The 21,912-nt window shown below is 44.6% G+C and overlaps 1 protein-coding gene across 2 annotated transcripts in view; it reads right to left on the reverse strand.

Moving 5' to 3' along the window:
• Window positions 1–21,912, reverse strand: part of QSER1 (glutamine and serine rich 1) — a 138,090-nt gene that overhangs the window by 48,391 nt on the left and 67,787 nt on the right. For both annotated transcript variants that reach the window (XM_073604475.1, XM_073604474.1), the window contains exons 3-4: window positions 20,024–20,185; window positions 15,250–18,807 (exon numbers count right to left, since the gene is read on the reverse strand). In XM_073604475.1, coding sequence (XP_073460576.1) covers window positions 15,250–18,807; window positions 20,024–20,185 — 3,720 coding nt within the window. The remainder of the gene's footprint in view (window positions 1–15,249; window positions 18,808–20,023; window positions 20,186–21,912) is intronic.

The raw sequence follows: 21,912 nt of genomic DNA on the forward strand, positions 1-21,912 counted from the left end.
CCCTTCTGACCTTAGCCTGATGCACAAAGCAGAGGTACTATCAGAAGAAATCGCATCCACTGCTTGAGCAATAGTCCAGCCACTGCCGCTGCTATTAATGCTCAGCCTCATGCAAATAGTAAATGTGTTAAGCAGAAAATGCCTGTGTGACCAAAACCTCTTTCATGCTCCCTTTGCTCTCATGTCTCTGCGACAATTTTGCAGCCAGCTCAAATGGAGTTTGTTTTTTTAAAACAAACACACTCCCGCGCTGGAGAACACCGACGCCAACGCCACGCTAAGCCTCGTGCCCACCTCGCATCACATCCCCCCCTCCTTTCTCTTTTACAAAGTTTTCCCGTGCAAGCACGGGCCTTCGATCCGATGGGATAGGCTTGTGAGTGAGGGAGGGATGGTGTGGAGGAGACCTGGAAGCCGCCCCGTGTAGGGACGATGAAAGAAAATGGCATTGCCGATAGTTTTCAGTTCTCCCTTATACTCAGCCTCATGAAGAGGGGAAGAGTTCAGCCCAAGTAGGGGTGTCTGGAGGAAGCAAAAACCCCCCAAAAACTTACTGGAGGTCTGCCTGCTGGCTGGAGAAAAAGTCTGCTGCTTCTGTGACACAGCGTGATCTCTGAGCAAAAGCATGAGAAGGTATGTGCTCCATACAGCCCCCAGTGGTGACACATAGGCATAACATTTACTTTAGAGGAGACAATTCACAAGAAAATTTTTAAAGATTTCTTAGAAAATCTCCACTTACCTTTCCCACCGCAAGGTTTTCTGTGGTAAACCAACAGACCCAATCTTCACCCTTCACGGTGGGTTCCGTTAAACCTTCAGGAGCCGGGGATCCTAGAGGAAACCCACAAACTTGGACCTGCAATAGCACCACCAGCAGTAAACTTTATGTCCTTAATACCAAAAAGTACTGGATTCTGGGGTCCAGCACTCAAAAGAGAAGCATTCACAGGTACCATTCAATTTCGGCCAGAAAGACACCTTGAATGGATCCGTCTGCATAGCTAGCCCCAGCAAGGACTGCTGCAGAGGAGCTCAGCACATCTTTACTTCGTGACCAACACCTTAGACACTGGCGAAAAAACTGAGATAGTCCCAGTAGTGGGAGGGGTTATATAGGGAGAGCACTTTTTGTCTTAGGGCGTGCCAGTGTCCATCACCTGAAGGTGGCCTATAACCCACATAGTAACTACTATGGCTCGGTGTCCCCCTGATGTATGAAAAGAAATGGTCATGGAGCCTACACTATATCAGGCATCACTCAGTCAGAGAAGCCTCCCTTTAGGCTTAGCAGGTAGACAGATTTTATTGATTCACGCCCCTGAAGATGCACGTTTGTGACAAAACGTCGGGTTGAACGAGGGACGAGTGACGTATTGTGAACAGAGGAGTGACCGCCGTCTTGTTGGTAGGAAGCGCTGGACGCTTTCCTTATGCTCATACTTATTTTATATTTATTAACCACTTGACGACCGCCTCACGCCGATGTACGTCGGCAAGGTGGCACGGACAGGCAAAATCACGTACATATACGTGATTTGCCTTCCGCGGGTGGGGGGTCCAATCGGACCCCCCCCCCAGTGCCCGAGGCGCTCGTCTTTTGTCCCACGGCAATCGGAGGTGAAGGGGAGGCCATCCGTTCGTGGCCCCCCCTCGCGATCGCCGCCGGCCAATCGAATCATTCCTTTGCTGCTGTATGCTAAACAGCAGCAAAGGAAATTATGTCATCTCTCCTCGGCTCGGTAATTTCCGTTCCGGCCCGAGGAGAGAAGACAGGTATGTGAGTGCACAACACTACACACACACAGTAGAACATGCCAGACACACAAAACACCCTGATCCCCCCCCCCCGATCACCCCCCCAATCTTTTTTTTTTTTTTTCTGATTACTGCATGGTGTCAGTTTGTGACAGTTACAGTGTTGGGACAGTTAGTATTAACCCCCTGTAGGTCTAGGATACCCCCCTAACAAAGTTTTAACCCCTTGATCACCCCCTGTCACCAGTGTCGCTAAGCGATCATTTTTCTGATCGCTGTATTAGTGTCGCTGGTGACGCTAGTTAGGGACCTAAATATTTAGGTTCGCCGTCAGCGTTTTATAGCGACAGGGACCCCCATATACTACCTAATAAATGTTTTAACCCCTTGATTGCCCCCTAGTTAACCCTTTCACCACTGATCACCGTATAACTGTTACGGGTGACGCTGGTTAGTTTGTTTATTTTTTATAGTGTCAGGGCACCCGCCGTTTATTACCGAATAAAGGTTTAGCCCCCTGATCGCCCGGCGGTGATATGCGTCGCCCCAGGCAGCGTCAGATTAGCGCCAGTACCGCTAACACCCACGCACGCAACATACACCTCCCTTAGTGGTATAGTATCTGATCGGATCAATATCTGATCCGATCAGATCTATACTAGCGTCCCCAGCAGTTTAGGGTACCCAAAAACGCAGTGTTAGCGGGATCAGCCCAGATACCTGCTAGCACCTGCGTTTTGCCCCTCCGCCCGGCCCAGCCCAGCCCACCCAAGTGCAGTATCGATCGATCACTGACACTTACAGAACACTAAATGCATAACTGCAGCGTTCGCAGAGTCAGGCCTGATCCCTGCGATCGCTAACAGTTTTTTTGGTAGTATTTTGGTGAACTGGCAAGCACCAGCCCCAAGCAGCGTCAGATTAGCGCCAGTACCGCTAACACCCACGCACGCAGCATACGCCTCCCTTAGTGGTATAGTATCTGAACGGATCAATATCTGATCCGATCAGATCTATACTGGCGTCCCCAGCAGTTTAGGGTTCCCAAAAACGCAGTTAGAGGGATCATCCCAGATACCTGCTAGCACCTGCATTTTGCCCCTCCGCCCGGCCCAGCCCACCCAAGTGCAGTATCGATCGATCACTGTCACTTACAAAACACTAAACGCATAACTGCAGCGTTCGCAGAGTCAGGCCTGATCCCTGCGATCGCTAACAGTTTTTTTGGTAGCTTTTTATTGAACTGGCAAGCACCAGCGGCCTAGTACACCCCGGTCGTAGTCAAACCAGCACTGCAGTAACACTTGGTGACGTGGCGAGTCCCATAAGTGCAGTTCAAGCTGGTGAGGTGGCAAGCACAAGTAGTGTCGCGCTGCCACCAAGAAGACAAACACAGGCCCGTCGTGCCCATAATGCCCTTCCTGCTGCATTCGCCAATCCTAATTGGGAACCCACCGCTTCTGCAGCGCCCGTACTTCCCCCATTCACATCCCCAACCAAATGCAGTCGGCTGCATGAGAGGCATTTTCTTTATGTCCTCCCGAGTACCCCTACCCAGCGAACCCCCCCAAAAAAGATGTTGTGTCTGAAGCAAGCGCGGATATAGGCGTGACACCCGCTATTATTGTCCCTCCTGTCCTGACAATCCTGGTCTTTGCATTGGTGAATGTTTTGAATGCTACCATTCACTAGTTGAGTATTAGCGTAGGGTACAGCATTGCACAGACTAGGCACACTTTCACAGGGTCTCCCAAGATGCCATCACATTTTGAGAGACCCGAACCTGGAACCGGTTACCGTTATAAAAGTTAGTTACAAAAAAAGTGTAAAAAAAAAAAAATATATATATATATATAAAATAAAAAAAAATAGTTGTCGTTTCATTGTTCTCTCTCTCTCTATTGTTCTGCTCTTTTTTACTGTATTCTATTCTGCAATGTTTTATTGTTATTATGTTTTATCATGTTTGCTTTTCAGGTATGCAATTTTTTATACTTTACCGTTTACTGTGCTTTATTGTTAACCATTTTTTTGTCTTCAGGTACGCCATTCACGGCTTTGAATGGTTATACCAGAATGATGCCTGCAGGTTTAGGTATCATCTTGGTATCATTCTTTTCAGCCAGCGGTCGGCTTTCATGTAAAAGCAATCCTAGCGGCTAATTAGCCTCTAGACTGCTTTTACAAGCCGTGGGAGGGAATGCGCCCCCCCCCCCACCGTCTTCCGTGTTTTTCTCTGGCTCTCCTGTCTCAACAGGGAACCTGAGAATGCAGCCGGTGATTCAGCCAGCTGACCATAGAGCTGATCAGAGACCAGAGTGGCTCCAAACATCTCTATGGCCTAAGAAACCGGAAGCTACAAGCATTTTATGACTTAGATTTCGCCGGATGTAAATAGCGCCATTGGGAAATTGGGGAAGCATTTTATCACACCGATCTTGGTGTCGTCAGATGCTTTGAGGGCAGAGGAGAGATCTAGGGTCTAATAGACCCCAATTTTTTCAAAAAAGAGTACCTGTCACTACCTATTGCTATCATAGGGGATATTTACATACCCCGAGATAACAATAAAAATGATTAAAAAAAAAAAAAAAAAAAAAAAAAATGAATGCAACAGTTTCAAAATAAGATAAAAAAGCAAAAAAATAATAAAAAAAAAAAAAAAAAAAAGCACCCCTGTCGCCCCCTGCTTTCGCGCTAAGGCGAACGCAAGCGGCGGTCTGTCGTCAAGCGTAAACAGCAATTGCACCATGCATGTGAGGTATCGCCGCGAAGGTCAGATCGAGGGTAGTAATTTTGGCAGTAGACCTCCTCTGTAAATCTAAAGTGGTAACCCGTAAAGGCTTTAAAAGCTTTTAAAAATGTATTTATTTTGTTGCCAATGCACGTTTGTGCGCAATTTTAAAGCATGTCATGTTTGGTATCCATGTACTCGGCCTAAGATCATCTTTTTTATTTCATCAAACATTTGGGCAATATAGTGTGTTTTAGTGCATTAAAATTTTAAAAAGTGTGTGTTTTTTCCCCCAAAAATGCGTTTGAAAAATCGCTGCGCAAATACTGTGTGAAAAAAAAAAAAAATGAAACACCCACCATTTTAATCTGTAGGGCATTTGCTTTAAAAAAATATATAATGTTTGGGGGTTCAAAGTAATTTTTTTGCAAAAAAAAAATAACTTTTTCATGTAAACAATGAGTGTCAGAAAGGGCTTTGTCTTCAAGTGGTTAGAAGAGTGGGTGATGTGTGACATAAGGTTCTTAATGTTGTGCATAAAATGCCAGGACAGTTCAAAACCCCCCCAAATGACCCCATTTTGGAAAGTAGACACCCCAAGCTATTTGCTGAGAGGCATGTCGAGTCCATGGAATATTTTATATTGCGCCACAAGTTGCGGGAAAGAGACACATTTTTTTTTTTTTTGCACAAAGTTGTCACTAAATGATATATTGCTCAAACATGCCATGGGAATATGTGAAATTACACCCCAAAATACATTCTGCTGCTTCTCCTGAGTACGGGGATACCACGTGTGAGACTTTTTGGGAGCCTAGCCGCGTACGGGACCCCGAAAACCAAGCACCGCCTTCAGGCTTTCTAAGGGCGTGAATTTTTGATTTCACTCTTCACTGCCTATCACAGTTTCGGAGGCCATGGAAAGCCCAGGTGGCACAAAACCCCCCCAAATGACCCCATTTTGGAAAGTAGACACCCAAAGCTATTTGCTGAGAGGTATAGTGAGTATTTTGCAGACCTCACTTTTTGTCACAAAGTTTTGAAAATTGAAAAAAGAAAAAAAAAAAAAAAAAAAAAAAAATATGTTTTTTCTTGTCTTTCTTCATTTTCAAAAACAAATGAGAGCTGCAAAATACTCACCATGCCTCTCAGCAAATAGCTTGGGGTGTCTACTTTCCAAAATGGGGTCATTTGGGGGGGTTTTGAGCCACCTGGGCATTCCATGGCCTCCGAAACTGTGATAGGCAGTGAAGAGTGAAATCAAAAATTTTCACCCTTAGAAATCCTGAAGGCAGTGATTGGTTTTCGGGGCCCCGTACGCGGCTAGGCTCCCAAAAAGTCCCACACATGTGGTATCCCCATACTCAGGAGAAGCAGCTAAATGTATTTTGGGGTGCAATTCCACATATGCCCATGGCCTGCGTGAGCAATATATCATTTAGTGACAACTTTGTGCAAAAAAAAAAAAAAAAAAAAAAAAAGTGTCACTTTCCCGCAACTTGTGTCAAAATAAAAATTTTCCATGGACTCAATATGCCTCTCAGCAAATAGCAGGAGAAGCAGCTGAATGTATTTTGGGGTGCAATTCCACATAGGCCCATGGCCTGTGTGAGCAATATATCATTTAGTGACAACTTTTTGTAAATATTTTTTTTTTTTTTTTTTTGTCATTATTCAATCACTTGGGACAAAAAAAAAAAATATTCAATGGGTTCAACATGCCTCTCAGCAATTTCCTTGGGGTGTCTACTTTCCAAAATGGGGTCATTTGGGGGGGTTTTGTACTGCCCTGCCATTTTAGCACCTCAAGAAATGACATAGGCAGTCATAAACTAAAAGCTGTGTAAATTACAGAAAATGTACCCTAGTTTGTAGACGCTATAACTTTTGCGCAAACCAATAAATATACGCTTATTGACTTTTTTTTACCAAAGACATGTGGCCGAATACATTTTGGCCTAAATGTATGACTAAAATTTAGTTTATTGGATTTTTTTTATAACAAAAAGTAGAAAATATCATTTTTTTTTTCAAAATTTTCGGTCTTTTTCCGTTTATAGCGCAAAAAATAAAAACTGCAGAGGTGATCAAATACCATCAAAAGAAAGCTCTATTTGTGGGAAGAAAAGGACGCAAATTTCGTTTGGGTATAGCATTGCATGACCGCGCAATTAGCAGTTAAAGCGACGCAGTGCCAAATTGGAAAAAGACCTCTGGTCCTTAGGCAGCATAATGGTCCGGGGCTCAAGTGGTTAAATGTGAGTAGTACACTTAGTTTTTTTTTATGGAATAAATGACCATTTTTGTGGATGTCTGCGCAATGAGAGTATTTTTTCATCCCCTTATATGTAACTACTGGGCTGTTCCTGTGGAGTTCATCTCCTAGCCGAGGTTGATAGGATTAAGCTATCTGTCTTTGGTGGGTCTGTGAAAAAGGATCTTTTGCTCAATTAGTGGACCGTGTGAGGAACAGGAGCTGTAGAACTGACCTTTCAGTGATTTGCTCAATGTGTATATCCCATACACTGGAGGTAAGAGTCAGTAATATTGGGTGTTGGCGACAGTTCTTCTATTTCATTGGAGTTTTTCAGATGGACTGCAATCTTTTGTGTTATTGAACACATTTGTCTAACTGGCACCTTCTTTTACCGCTACACCTATACCCCCTATAGAGAGATTTTATTATTTGGCCCTATGAAGAACCAAGTAGCCCTGGCAATCTGCACCTTGACACCATACTATTGAACACCTTGTGCTAATGAACCGCTCTGCCCCCCAGCATCATTGACACTGCACCCGACTTCCAGCTTTCCTGCCTCCGAGAAATTTGAAACCTGCATATTCTGTATATAGCTTACAACAATTTTGTATATCCAACACACACCTACATTCTTTCCTGGAATTGTCACACCTATATTCATGTATTGCATTGCTTACATACAACTTTGCTTCTATTTACTGTAAAAGTACATTTGTAACAGCTTCCTTTTTACGCAATAATATTTATAAAACCCAAACATGCTATAATGAATTTTAGAAGGGCTTTGGAAACATGCCCAGTGTGTGTTTGTTCTCTCGCTGCAGTGATATCAATAAGAGCAATTTGGAGTCACAAAGCAATTTTCACCGAATTCTAATGTGACCAGCTACATTTCCACAACACCTCAACAGCCCCAGAAAATGCACCTTACTGCTAACCAGCACCCCTACCACTAAAACCCAGCCAGTAACTGCCACTGCTTCCCCTTGTGACTTTTAAATGGATATGCTGGGAGGAGGAGAGGGATGAATCTGGAGATTCTGGACTTCCTGCCCACTTCCTTCTTTCTATTGGGACACCACCTCCACCCCAGGCCAGTCCTCCCAACTCTGGGGACGCTGTGCACATTGTGTGTGTTCCCATGGGAAGGAGGTGCGCACTTCCAGGCTGAAATATAATCCCCGTCCACGTCTCCATTACTATGAAACCCTTCCAATATGGCAGCCAAGTCCAATCTACAAATGTATTACTTATTTTACTTTCAAGGCGTTTTATTTCAAATAAAACATCACTGTTTATCACTCCTATATTTTGCACATGCACTTATAAATCCGGCTGGTACAAAAAGAGGGAAATTACAATTACATTTTTCTTGCTGTATTCTTCTTTTACAATAACTGTGGGATATTCGGGATCTGGCTTAATCATTGCAGGTAATGCCATTTACCACAAGATCACCAACCTCCTACTCCTGGACAGCATTAAGCAATACGGTGATGAGCTCATCTCTGTATCACTCTGCTCACTATTCCCATCAGCATGCTTCTTATCAGTATATGAAGGGACTGGCTCCCTGTGTTTCTTCTTCCTCTCACCCTCCAACTATGCTGAACAGGGAGCGCATGAGGCTGATACCAAAGTGAGATTCAGGTACTTGTACTTCTTGCATTTAAAAAATTCAATTAACTTTCACAACTCCATTGATGTGTTGCTTGAACTAGAACAGTGTTTCTCAAGTTTTTTTTTTAGTCATGGTACCTTTAAAAGTATGCAAAATCTCAAGGCATCCCAGCCTAAAATGTAAAAAAAAAAAAACCAAACGTTACTTATCAAATGGGAAATCTGAGCTTGGGAGGATACAGTGCCTTGAAAAAAGTATTCATACCCCTTGAAATTTTCTACATTCTCATGCTACAACCAAAAAAACTTAAATGTATTTTTATTGTGATTTTACGTGATAGACCAAACAGTGGAAGGAAAATAAATGGTTTTCAATTTTTTTTACAAATATCTGAAAAGTGTGGCGTGCATTTCAAGCCCCCTTTAGCCCTGGTTCACATTAATGCGATTTGGCATGCGATTTGACATGTCAAATCGCATGCCATATTGGCAGCTACTGCCCACAACGGAACCGTCCAAATTGGTGCGACGCCTCACCCATTCCTGAAAGTAGTTTCTGTACTACTTTTGGCGATTTCAGATGCCATTTCAATAGACATCTGTGCAGGAAACCGCAGAGATAGGTCTCTGAAAACATCGAACTGACATCCAGGAATGAAAATCGTGTGAGTTCAGCTGAACTTGCACGATTTCAATCCTGTGGCAGTGTGAACCTGGGCTGACTGATACCCCTAACTAAAATCTAATGGAATCAATTGGCTTCAGAAGTCACCTAATTAGTAAATAGAGTCCACCTGTGTGTAGTTTAATCTCAGTATAAATACAATTCTGTGAAGCACTCAGAGGTTTGTTAGAGAACCTTAGTGAACAAACAGCATCATAAAGGCCAAGGAACACACCAAACAGGTCAGGAATTAAGGTTGTGGAGAAGTTTAAAGCGGGGTTAGGTTATAAAAAAATATCCCAAGCTTTGAATATCTCACGGAGCACTGTTCAATCCATCATCCGAAAATGGAAAGAGTATGGCACAACTGCAAATCTACCAAGACATGGCCGTCCACCTAAACTGACAGGCCGGGCAAGGAGAGTAGAGTAATCAGCCAAGAGGCCCATGGTAACTCTGGAGGAGATGCAGAGATCCACAGCTCAGGTGGGAGAATCTGTCCACAAGACAACTATTAGTCGTGCACTCCACAAATCTGGCCTTTATGGAAAAGTGAAGAAAAAAGAAGAAAGCCATAGTTGAAAGAAAGCTATAACAAGTCCTGTTTGCAGTTTGCGAGAAGCCATGTGGAGGACACAGCAATCATGTGGAAGAAGGTGCTCTGGTTAGATGAGACCAAAAATTGAACTTTTTGGCCTAAAAGCAAAAACGCTATGTGTGGTGGAAAACACTGCACATCACCCTGAACACACCATCTCCACTGTGAAACATGGTGGCGGCAGCATCATGTGGGGATGCTTTTCTTCAGCAGGGACAGGGAAGCTGATTTGATGGGAAGATGGATGGAGCCAAATAGAGGGCAATCTTAGAAGAAAACCTGTTAGTCTGCAAAAGACTTGAGACTGGGGCGGAGGTTCACCTTCCAGCAGGACAACAACCCTAAAAACATACAGCCAGAGCTACAATGGAATGGTTTAGATCAAAGCATATTCATGTGTTAGAATGACCCAGTCAAAGTCCAGACCTAAATCCAATTGAGAATCTGTGGCAGGACTTGAAAATTGTTGTTCACAGACGCTCTCCATCCAATCTGACAGAGCTTGTGCTATTTTGCAAAGAGGAATGGGCAAAAACGTCACTCTATATAGATGTGCAAAGCTGGTAGAGACATACCCAAAAAGACTTGCAGCTGTAATTGCAGTGAAAGGTGGTTCTACAAAGCATTGACTCAGGGGGGCTGAATACAAACGCACGCCACACTTTTCGCATTTGTAATAAAAAATAAAAAAATAAAAAATAAAAAAAATCATAATTTTCCTTCCACTTCACAATTATGTGCCACTTTTTGTTGGTCTAGCAAATAAAATCCCAATAAAATACATTTTTCCTTTTTGGCTGTAACATAACAAAATGTGGAAAATGTCAAGGTGTATGAATATTTTTTCAAGGCACTGTATATACAACCACCCTGACGGAATTAACTTCAGATCAGAAACCCCCTCAGATCAGGAGGTGCCCCAATCACATCAGCATACCCCGATGACAGAGTCCTCTAATCCATCTCTGATCCAGGGCAAGCAGAGTCTCGTGCTCGCAGCACCCAGGGGAACCTAAAGGTGACCCTGATTGAGAATCACTGAGCTAGAATGTTTCTAAATACAAACTGCCACTAAATCCTGCAGACATTTATGCCGCGTACACACGAGCGGACTTTCCGGCATACTTGGTCCAGCGGACCAGAGTCTGCCAGACAATCCGACCGTGTGTAGGCTCCGGCGGACTTTTTCCCAAAAGCCCGCCGGACCTAGATTTGAAACATGTTTTAAATCTTTCCGTCGGACTCAGTTTCAGACGGAAAGTCCGCTCGTCTGTGTGCTGGTCCGACGGAAAGCCCGCTCGTCTGTATGCTGGTCCAACGGACCAGATACGACGCAAGGGCAGGGTGTTTAATTTCGTGCTCGCTGCAATAGGAAAACAAAATTTTCCTATTGCGGCGAGTGCGGGGCATACCAGGCCCTTAGGTCTGGTATGGATTTTAAAGGAAAGCCCCTACGCCGAAAAAACGGCGTGGGGTCCCCCCTAAAATTCATACCAGACCCCTATCCGAGCATGCAGCCCGGCCGGTCAGGAAAGGGGTTGGGGACGAGCGAGCGCCCCCCCTCCTGAACTGTACCAGGCCGCATGCCCTCAACATGGGGAGTGGGTGCTTTGGGGGAGGGGCGCCCTGCGGGGCCCCCCCACCCCAAAGCACCTTGTCCCCATGTTGATGAGGACAAGTGCCTCTTCCCGACAACCCTAGCCGTTGGTTGTCGGGGTCTGCGGGCGGGGGGCTTATCGGAATCCGGGAATCCAGGAGCCCCCCACCCATGGTACCCCTACCCATTCACCTAGGGAAAAAGTGTCAATGTGATGTTTTAGGGGGCGTGGTCATCACCCGGTGACCACGCCCCCTAAAACATCACAGTCCCAGCATGCCCAGAGACTTTGACATCATAAGGGGGCGGGGTCTCCGCCTATATAAGACACAACGGAGCCCTCAGAGAGCAGTCCAGCCGGAGAGAGCGTCGTGTCAACATCTGGAGAAGAGAAGAGGGAAGAAGACAAGAAGCCCAGAAGTCCGGACCTCCGCTGGCAAGAGAGCGGCCTGAAGACAGCGGAGGAGCCGGCCGAAGAACTGGAACACCAGGAGAAGAGGCCGGAGAGAGCGGAGAAGAACCAACCGGACGCCGGGAGAAGAGGAACCGGAGGGACCCCCGGAGCCGGAAGAAGACCCCCAAAGCCGGAGGAAGACCCCCCCCGGAGCTGTTTAATAAATTTTAAAAACCTGTGTAGTGTGTTTTATTATTGACACTTTTTCCCTAGGTGAATGGGTAGGGGTAGCATGTACCCCATGCTCATTCACATAGGGTGGGGGGCCGGGATCTGGGGGCCCTCTTATTATAGGGGGCTCCCGGATTCCGAAAAAGCCCCCCGCCCGCAGACCCTGACAACCAACGGCCAGGGTTGTCGGGAAGAGGCCCTTGTCCTCATCAACATGGGGACAAGGTGCTTTGGGGGAGGGGGGCCCCGCAGGGCACCCCCTCCCCCAAAGCACCCACCCCCCCATGTTGAGGGCATGCGGCCTGGTACGGTTCAGGAGGGGGGCACTCGCTCGTCCCCACCCCCTTTCCTGACCGGCCGGGCTGCGTGCTCGGATCGGGGTCTGGTATGGATTTTAGGGGGGACCCCATGCCATTTTTTCCCGCGACGGGGCACGCAAGGTGTCAATCTCGCCGATGAAAGTGGCAAGATTGACATCCTTTTCTAGTCCCGTCGCACCTGAGTCACGTTCAAAATGAACGGACTTGTCCATGTGTGTGAAAGTCCGCCATAACTCCGGCGAAAGTCCGTCGGAAAGACGGGCGGACTTAGCCCGCCGGAAAGTCCGGTCGTGTGTGGGCAAGTCCGTCCGTTTTAAAGTCCGGCGCACCTGGCGGACAAAGTCCGTCGGAAAGTGTGCCGGACCAAGTATGCCAGAAAGTCCGATCGTGTGTACGCGGCATGAGAAGCACCACAAAACAATTCAGATCTCAGCGCCTCATTGGAGGGTAGAAGTAGGCAGAATCAGGACACTCCGTTCTGGACATGCGTTTACCACAAACTTGCTGCTGCAAAGTCCGCTGTCTCCTCTGCAGAGCTTCCGCTGCTGGGAGACCGGAGCGGCTTCAAAAAAGGTAGGTCTAGCGATTTCTTCTTTACAGGGCTAGATAGGTTAGTCTTAGATCGTAGATAGCTGTAGATTTAGCCTTCCTTTTAATGCAGCTTGTTCTAATTTGGGAGGTTCGAGCCAACAGCAGTGTTTGCGAGTATTTACACCTGGGTCTTCATCTAGCACGTGTATGCAGCATGGTATTGGCTATTTATTCAGTATATCATTCAGGTCAGTCATCAATATACACAAAGGACAAAGGCAAACAATTAACTTTTAAGGTACACACTTAACCATGAGAAATTGGAAAATCTCCATAACCAATTCCACAATTACCGTGCTTAGTAACAATGTTTAGTGGTGGAGAAAATCTGTCAAGTTACTAGTCATTGTTGTAACAAATATAAGGGTATGTCCTTAGTGGCTGGAAAAAGTGGAATCCGCAAAGGTCTATAGCGACACCAGTTTCCTAACCAACAAAACAAAAAATACCAGTGGTACTACAGAATGTGGTTTAAATACCTAACAGGGAGCTTTTCTAATCACTTGAACAAAGCAGGGAAGGAAACAGCAACCAAGATGAAACATTTGAGCTACTCAATCTTTTCTAAATGTGATGCTAAAAATACTATTAAAAAAAGGACAATAAAGTATTTCAATGAAGCTGCATTTGGAATTCTAGCACAACATTTTCACAAGCTTGATTTCCCCTGTTTTGTATTAAAGTGACCATGAACTTCTTGCACCTAGAACCTGAGTGCTATGCCTCTGCAACACACGATCATCACTAGTACTGTAATCCAATTTTATTCCTAGGTAGTGTCTTTTCTCAACATTTCCTGTTCTTTAAGGCTAGGTTTGCACATGAGCTTCTTCAAGCATTTTTGTAGGGCATGCGTATATATGTTTTAGGCTTGAACACTTTTGTTTTGACCAATGGGAAGCTAGTTACTAGGAGAAGTAGCACATTTTGCAAGCCCTTACATTGAAGTCTATAGGGACCAAAAACACATGACTCTGCCCCAAAGAAGCTTGTGTACTTTTCCGAGCAACAAGCTTCAAAACATGACCCTCAGGTGAGCACAGGTACCAAAGCATACAAAAGTAGGGGTGCACCGAATGGGTTTTTTTGGTGCCGAAACCGATACCGAAAATTAAAAATACACTAGGACAAAAACCAAAACCAATACTGAAAATAAACAGTTTTTAAAAAATATTTATATTTTTATTTACAATTGTATTATATTCAACTTTTTAATTAATCTCATCAATTTAAATACGAATTTATTGTTGGCCATTATTGGCACCTTTGGTGCAAGAATAGCTTGAGAAAATTCAGTCCGCAGTCTCCAACAGTCTCTCTTGTATCATGTCCCCAGTCTCTAACCATCGGATACAGGAGACGGTCAGGGACTGCAGACATGATACAAGAGATCAATGCAGCCTCACCAGTGCCCATCACATGCAGCCTGCCAGTTCCAATCACATGCAGCTTCACCCATGCCCGGATCAGAGCGGCATCTCCGTGTGTCCTGGAGCTGTGCATTGTATTTCCCAGGCAGCTGAAGTAAATGACCACGCTGATTCAATAACCTGCCTTTGGATCAGTGTGCCGTCTGTCAGAGGAGGCGGGACATTGTTACTGCAGCCACCCGGGAAATACAATTCACAGCTCCAGGACTCACGGAGATGCCACTCTGTGGGGAGGGAGGAGAGGAGGAGAGGACTAGGGCGAGGCAGGAAGATGCCCCCACAATGGCCGGCACCAGGGGCTGAGGCCCGCCCAGGCCCCACCCCCATTATCAGCAAATTTTTTCTTTCGGCTGATATGTTTCGGCGGCCGAAATTTCGGTGCATTCCTAATACAAAGGGAATCCTCATGTCAAGCATTGATGCATTTTCAGTGGCGAAGTGAAACAGTTGAGATAATTAGGCTGGTATTGTGGGAAAGAAAAAGTTAAACCTAAACTACTTTGTACTACTGTAAAGGAGAAAGGCAAACCGGTGTTATATCAGAATACCGCTACCCATCAAAAAATGCAGCCAAAGTGATGTTTTGTCGTGGCCATCTTGGTACACCCGCACTCGTCTGCAGTAAGCCTACAGTCAGAAGGCGGCAAGCGGACATCTTTTTACACCCGCCAAAGTCTTGCATTTTACACCTATTTTTACCAGTAAACTCTGCTTATATAGTGAAATACAGTATTTTGAAAACCGTCAAACTGTTTTGATGTTGAATTTTAAAATCAGTGGTGTTGTCAGATTGGCAAACCTGTGAGATCAGCAGGCTTGCTGATGCTTTTAAAATTCAACATCAAAACAGTGATAGACTTCCAAAACTTTATTTCACTATATAAGCAAACACTGTTTTGATGTTGAATTTTAAAGGTCCATATCCTGGTAGTGAGTCCACTTTAAAAGAACCCTTTCAGTTTGAATCTGTCTGCTGTCTAAAATACATGCCATATTTTCTACTGGTACAACGACATGCAGGTTGACATTTAGCCTAAATAATGAAATCTTACCCGTTTTAATCCTTTTCTCCCCATTCTCATCTAAGGCTGACAATGCCGTGGAGATACTTTTCTGTAGATCATTATTGCCTCCAACAGAATCATCGTCGTCAGAAGAGAATGAGGGCAGGGCCTCTAAATTCTTTTTGACCTCCTCCTCAGGCTTTTTAGGAGAGCTGCCAACCTCAGAAACAACAGCAGCAGGAGTCTGAGAAACAGGACCTGGGCAGGGGGACTTGATCACTGGGGTACATGGCCTTCGAATTCTGTTGGGAACCCGCACAGCAGGAGCAGAAAACTGCTGTTTTGGTCCAGTCTTTAGAAAGTCTAAGAAAGAGGCAATGAAACCAGTCTTAACTTCTGGCTGTTTCTCCTCCACCTCCTTAATTTTTTGTCTCATCCTCTCCTGATTCTGGTAGGTATCATAATACCCTTCAGAAACGTGTGAGGAAAATTGCACATCTGGGCCTTTAAGCATGGGACGTTTCATTTGTACATTCCTTTTCACTTGTTTGAGATTTGCATTTTCATCCTCCGCAAACTGCTTAATTGGCATCTTGTCCTTCACCTTATTCTTTTGAAGGCCATCTTGTGCTAAGTCTTGGCAGTTTTCGTCCATTTGGCCACTGGAGCCACTGCTCCCTTGAGGGTCAGGTTTCGACATATGCTGACTTTGACTCTGCAGCTGCCCAACAACTGCTGCATTTTCATCTTGGCCCATGATAAAGTCTCCTCCCGATGTAGTGCCCTCCTCATTAAGGCTCTTGGTACCACTCATAAACTCTGAATCTCTTCCATCATTAGGAACATCTTTAGTGTCCTTAGATTCTTGCTTCTTATTCACATCAGAATTCTTCTCATGGTCATCTTGGCTGGTCCCTAGCACTGGTGAACCCATGCCACTTGGCAAGTCTTGATCTAAAGGTTGAATGCGATTCTGATCAATACTAACATTTTTGGAATGAGGTGTAGATACAGTAGAAAGGTTTATTGCTGTTTGGCCACCATTTAAAGATAAAGTGTTCAGGTTCTGTTGCGGCTTTGAAGCGGTGAAATTTGTAGGCATGTTTCTTATATTTAAGGACTGAAAACGAGATTTGGGGTCCTCAGATTTGACAGACATATTTTCATCGGCAGAGGACTTGGCAAACTCTTGAGCTGCTGTAGCCGCTAGAATGTCATCAACATGAGACAAAAAGTTGCGTTCATCGCCTAGCAGCATGGTTTCTGAAAAACACATTGGGTTTAAGGAATCAAACTGATTCTTTGAGTCTATACGAGCTCTCTGGCCTTGCAAGTGTTGCTGCAAGTGTTTCCCATCGGAAGTGTCCATTTTGACTACATCAGAGCCTTGAGAGTGAAGTGATTGCTGAGGCTGCCCTCCATTGCTCTGGATAATGTGTCCATCCATTTGAAGGAACTGATGTGTTACCTGCTGAGGGCTCTGGATTCGTTGCATTGGAGCAGGTGTCTTTGCTTGAGCCAGGGTGGACTGTAAAATAGACTGCTGAAACATCTGCAAGTCTGAATCTAGAAGTACCTGTGCACCCGGTAGCTGTAGATGCTGAGGATGCCTCAGTACAGCCTGAAGTTGAGGGGATGTACTTGGCTGCTCAGGAAGTTTTGCTTCATGCACTTTATGCATCATGGTATGCTGCTGACTTAAGTCTTTAGCGCTTACTTGTGTGGGCTGTGCCAAGTCTGTTGACTTTGTAGCATCATGGCCAGTTGGATTATTTATATGGCCAATATGCTGTGACATGTGCCCTGTAGGGCTTAACATTCGCTCATCTTTTTTAGGTACTTGCATGCCAAGAACTTGGTCTTCCATGCGAGAATTGCTTTTGATAACACTTTGTGAATATCGATCATCAGCCTTAGAAACACTATATACCGACTCTTGGGTACCCATTTCCCCCTCACTTAGCCCCGATGTAGTGGATTCCATATTAGTTTGCTGCTGTAATGCCTGCAAATCCTGAATCTGAAACTTGTCCTCTTGCTTTACAGATGCGTAGAGGTTAGTGTCAGACTTCCTCTTCACATAGGCCTTGGAGTCTGCAGATGTTCTGTTTTGCAAGGTTTGTGAGTGACTTGGAGATGCAAATGAGGGTGATGGAACTGTCGGCAAAAATTTCTGAGACTGTGGAGAAGTTGAGTCTTGTGTATTCTGCGATGAATGCATAGAAATGTAATTCTGAGTTGGGCTTGAGGCAGGCATAGTTTGCCCACGAGAGGAAGCAGAGAATGGAAGAGATGGGGATGCTAGTGGTAGGTTCTGTCCTGAATTATAACTATCTGAAGGACTTACTGGTGACATCACTTGTGATTGAGATGAATAGCTAACTTGTGATTGACTGACCGGAGTTAAACCCTGAGTGTTACTGGAAGAATAACTTTGCGTCTGGCTAGCTGAAGACAGTTCTCGCGTTTGGTCAGAGTAGTTCTCACTTGAAACTGAAGACAGCGTAAGTGGCTGCTGATCTGATGTGTAACTTAGTGTCTGGCTGTTGGAGGTTATGGTTTGTGATTGGCTTGAGAATGCGGTCAGTGGTTTGTACAATGGAGGCAGCTTTTCTGATTTGATTGTTGAAAACACTTGTGATTGACTAGCAGATGGCAAGTTTGGGGACTGTATTGAAACGTAGATGGGGGACTGGCTTACAGGCAGAAGACTACTTAACTGTGCTGTGGAAAAGGCTTGTGCTTGGCTTGAAATGACTGAACTCTGGTTTTGAGGAGACTTTGTATAGCTTTGCGTTTGCCCAGGAGAAGAAACACTCTGAGATTTTGGTGTTTTTGATGACCTTGGAGGTGCCTTTGTTGGGCAGTTCTTTGCTTTTGTAGAGGAGGGTGGGAAACCTGGAGATGGTATGGCAGATGGGTATGACTGAGATAACTCCACAGAAACTTGAGGGGTTTTCTGCACTGGTCCACCATTGCTCACCTGAGTAAGAGCTCCAAGTGGAGCACATAAAAGAGCAGACTGTCTCGCTGTGTCAGGCAAGGCAGCTCCTGTTGCACTTAAGTAATTCGGCAAGGAATGCTGAGTACCAGAAAGCTGTGCCTGTACAGACTGTGTACTTGAAGGCCTCTGATGGTGTTTAATAACACTACATTCCCTCTGAAGTGCTCTTTCGATGGAGGCAGTAGAACCAGTAAAGACCGATGTACTGTATGGCTGAGCTGTCTGTTGTGTCCCCCCAAGTGCTGTCGGCAATAAACTGAACTGGGGCTGCAAGAGATGTGGCGCAGATTCCTGTGCAGACCGATATGTTGACGACTGCGGTATGCTGGTACTCAGCACTGCACTGCCCAGACGCTCAAAAGTCAAGGCAGTTGGAGTCTGTGAGGACTTGATTGACAGCAAAGGATCATGGTGTGAAAGTAGACCATTGGTAGTAGCACTGAAAGTCCCATCCTGAAGAGTTAAAGATGGAGTTGTGGCAAAGTTTCTAGAGCTGAATGTGTTGGGATGCTGATAGGCTGAGAGAGCAGAAGTTGGAAATGTTCCAGACGTTTGAAGGGCTCCAGTTACGAACAACTCTGTTGCCGCTGAGGAATGCATACCTGGGGGGGGGGGGGGGGGGGGGGAGATAAAAAATGGTCTCATAAGAAAATGGAATAAAACCAAAGCACTAGCATGTAAGATATATAGGCAATTTCTACACAATCTATGCCACAAAGATTATCTGTGATTAGTCAATTGCTTCTGCAATCATTTGCACAGACAGCTGATTCGGTGTCCTCTGGGTAATCATGTGTCTACACTTAACAGATCACACAATGAAGCAATCGTTGAGGATCAATCAAGGAAGAAACAGGTCAAACTTTGGTAACGGAGAATCATTACACACCAGTAAACATTGAATTTAAGCAATTTTGGTAGTAAAAAGCTGTACACATTGTCTGAAGCAAAGAAAAAGCAGGAAACTGAACAGCATTAAATTGCATCTAACACCAAAATACAAACACTTAATATACTGCAAAAGAAGAAAAAAAAAAAAAAAAAAGAAGAAGGTTTTGCCTTTAGGGCCCTTTCACACTGATCAGTTTAAATCTTATAGAACACTTCACACCAGTCAGTTTTTAACAGTCCTGCTTTCCCACATTTTTGGTGCAATGAATAGAAAAATGTATCAAAAACACACACCGCGGTTGCATTTTGGTGCTTTTTTAGTCTGTCCTTTTTTCAGAGATGCAAAATGCACATGAAATGCATATAACATCTTTGCAATGGAGCAGTGTGAAAGAGCCCTTAGTCTCGGTTCACACTAATGTGATGCAGACCTGTGGTATTAAAAAAACCCTACATAAAAAAAATAAAAAATGAAACCGATTCAAGAAATTAAAAAAAAACGCTAAACAGCTGAAATAATTACCTCATTAAGCAAGCCAGTGTAAGCAGCAGATCCCAGGATTAGGCCAGTAATAAGACATAACTGTTGATCACATAGGACAATACTAGAGTTTCGTGCTAAACTAAACTGATCAGCTGAACGACCAACATCCCTATCAAGGAGCGTAAAAAAGAAGACATTTTCGTGCTTTCGTGCTGTGAAATATGTGCAATGTATTCTTTGTAGTTTCAATTACAGTTTTTTTCTCACCCTATTCTTCCCTGTGAAGTCTGTGTGCTCTTTCACTTTTTACATTTTGCTGGCATGGCAGCCAACAAAGTATGTTTCAGAAATAGCTACAAGAATAACCCCAACCCTATGTAACTGGTAGTCATGAATAGCGCATCTCATAGCCCCCTACAAATAAAAAAATGCATTACTATTACCTGTCTGCCATGATGGGGCCCTGAATTGCGGCAGGAGGGTTGTGCCTGATGAAGCTGCTTGCGCAGTGCGAGACTCTATTGCAGACAGAAAGTTCATCACGGAGGTTTCTGTAGTGTTTCCACCTGCCACATGCAGGCCCGTGTCAAAGATTCCAGAGAGACCTGAATCCAGATAGGGATGAATTTTATAATTTTATATAGCACAGAATAAAAGCATATATTACAAAATGTTCAATACTAATGTATTACTGTATATTTTTTCTTTATTTGAAGTGACCCTGTCAGAACACGGTCAAAAAAAATAAAATACCTGTAAATAAGACACGCTCTATACTCTATCCAGTTGCTAATTTTTCGAACCATCAACTCTTTGGAACTTACCATCCACTGCAGGTATTGGACTGCCGGGTGGGTTGAACACCCTACTCCCCCACTGCATGCAATAGTTCCTGCTGCTGGCTCATACACCCTAGAGCAGGGGTCTCAAACTGGCGGCCCTCCAGCTGTTGCAAAACTACAAGTCCCATCATGCCTCTGCCTGTGGGAGTCATGCTTGTAACTGTCAGCCTTGCAATGCCTCATGAGACATGTATTTTCACAACAGCTGGAAGGCCACCAGTTTGAGACCCCTGCCTTAGAGTGACATACAAGCTGGTAACAGAAACCACAAGGTGTAGTGGGGGGAGCAGGAATTCCACATTCCTGGTGTGGAATAATGGAGCAGCAGTTGGCAAGCACCAAAAAGGCAGTGTTTTAACAAACTGGCCACCAGAAAGCAAGTACAGTGCCTATTACAGTATTTACAAATCAGCATTTACTGGAATTTAACATTCTTTTCATTTTAAAAAGAGAAGTATGGGATTTGCATTTTTTTGTGAATTGTACCTACCTAGCTGGATGCAGCATCTGTCCCCGCCAGCTCTAACACTGAGAACTAAGCAATCACAATGGATCGCTCGGTTCTCACAGCTACCTGAGCAGGGAGCTGGTGACTATCAATCACTGGCTCTCTGCTCTGTCCTCGCCGCACTCACTGAAGTGATGGGCTGTGGAGGGGGTGGGAGCATCGGCTTGCTGAGAGGCTGAGCCAGAAGCCGGTCCAGGCATGTGGGCGAACCACGACCAAATGGTCACAATCCTTCCCGAGCCTGGACCAACTCTGACTTCAACCTGCTGTCTGCTGAAAACAGGTCAAAGGAGTGCAAAACGAGCTTTGGCTGTACTTCTTCTTTAATTGTATAGTACAGGACACATGCAACACATTCATACACCATGGGATGTAACAAAGCAATAAAAAAAATAAAAATAAAAACAAATAAAAAAGGTTAACAACCAGAACTGTGCCAAAAGGCCCAAAAAACAGAAGGTCAAAGCTGCATGTGCACAAGACTTGACGTCCAACTGCTAAAACTTTGAGAATGTATGAACTGAAAATCGGGTGACAGACTTAAACAGTTGGACTACAGAGGCTTGGTAGCAAAACGCCCAGGAAACTTCAATAGATCTGATGGAATGGGCACGTAATAGTACAGGGAAACAAACAGGGAATCCATTTGTCTGATGAAAGCAGTAGCTTTGAGGTATATCAACGAGCAGGGCCCACTATATGGATCCTGAATAATAATAATAATAAAATGGCTCTATGTCCAAGCAATGTAAAGACAGCTCTTTTGGTTGCACAAGGATGGCAGTACAATGTCTTCACTGTGGTGGAATACCGAAACCTTTGGAGGAAAAGACTTAAAACAATCTTGTCGTCGTGGGGTATGAAAAAAGACTCTTTACAGGAAAAGCCTTACCAATTCAGAAAAAAATCTGACAGACGTGATAGCTATCGAAAAGGCTTTTTTGCAAGCAAGAAACTCCAGAAGAATATCCCAGATGTGTTA

This window comes from Aquarana catesbeiana, linkage group LG11, assembly GCF_042186555.1.
Source record: "Aquarana catesbeiana isolate 2022-GZ linkage group LG11, ASM4218655v1, whole genome shotgun sequence".
NCBI classification, from domain to species: Eukaryota; Metazoa; Chordata; class Amphibia; order Anura; family Ranidae; genus Aquarana; species Aquarana catesbeiana.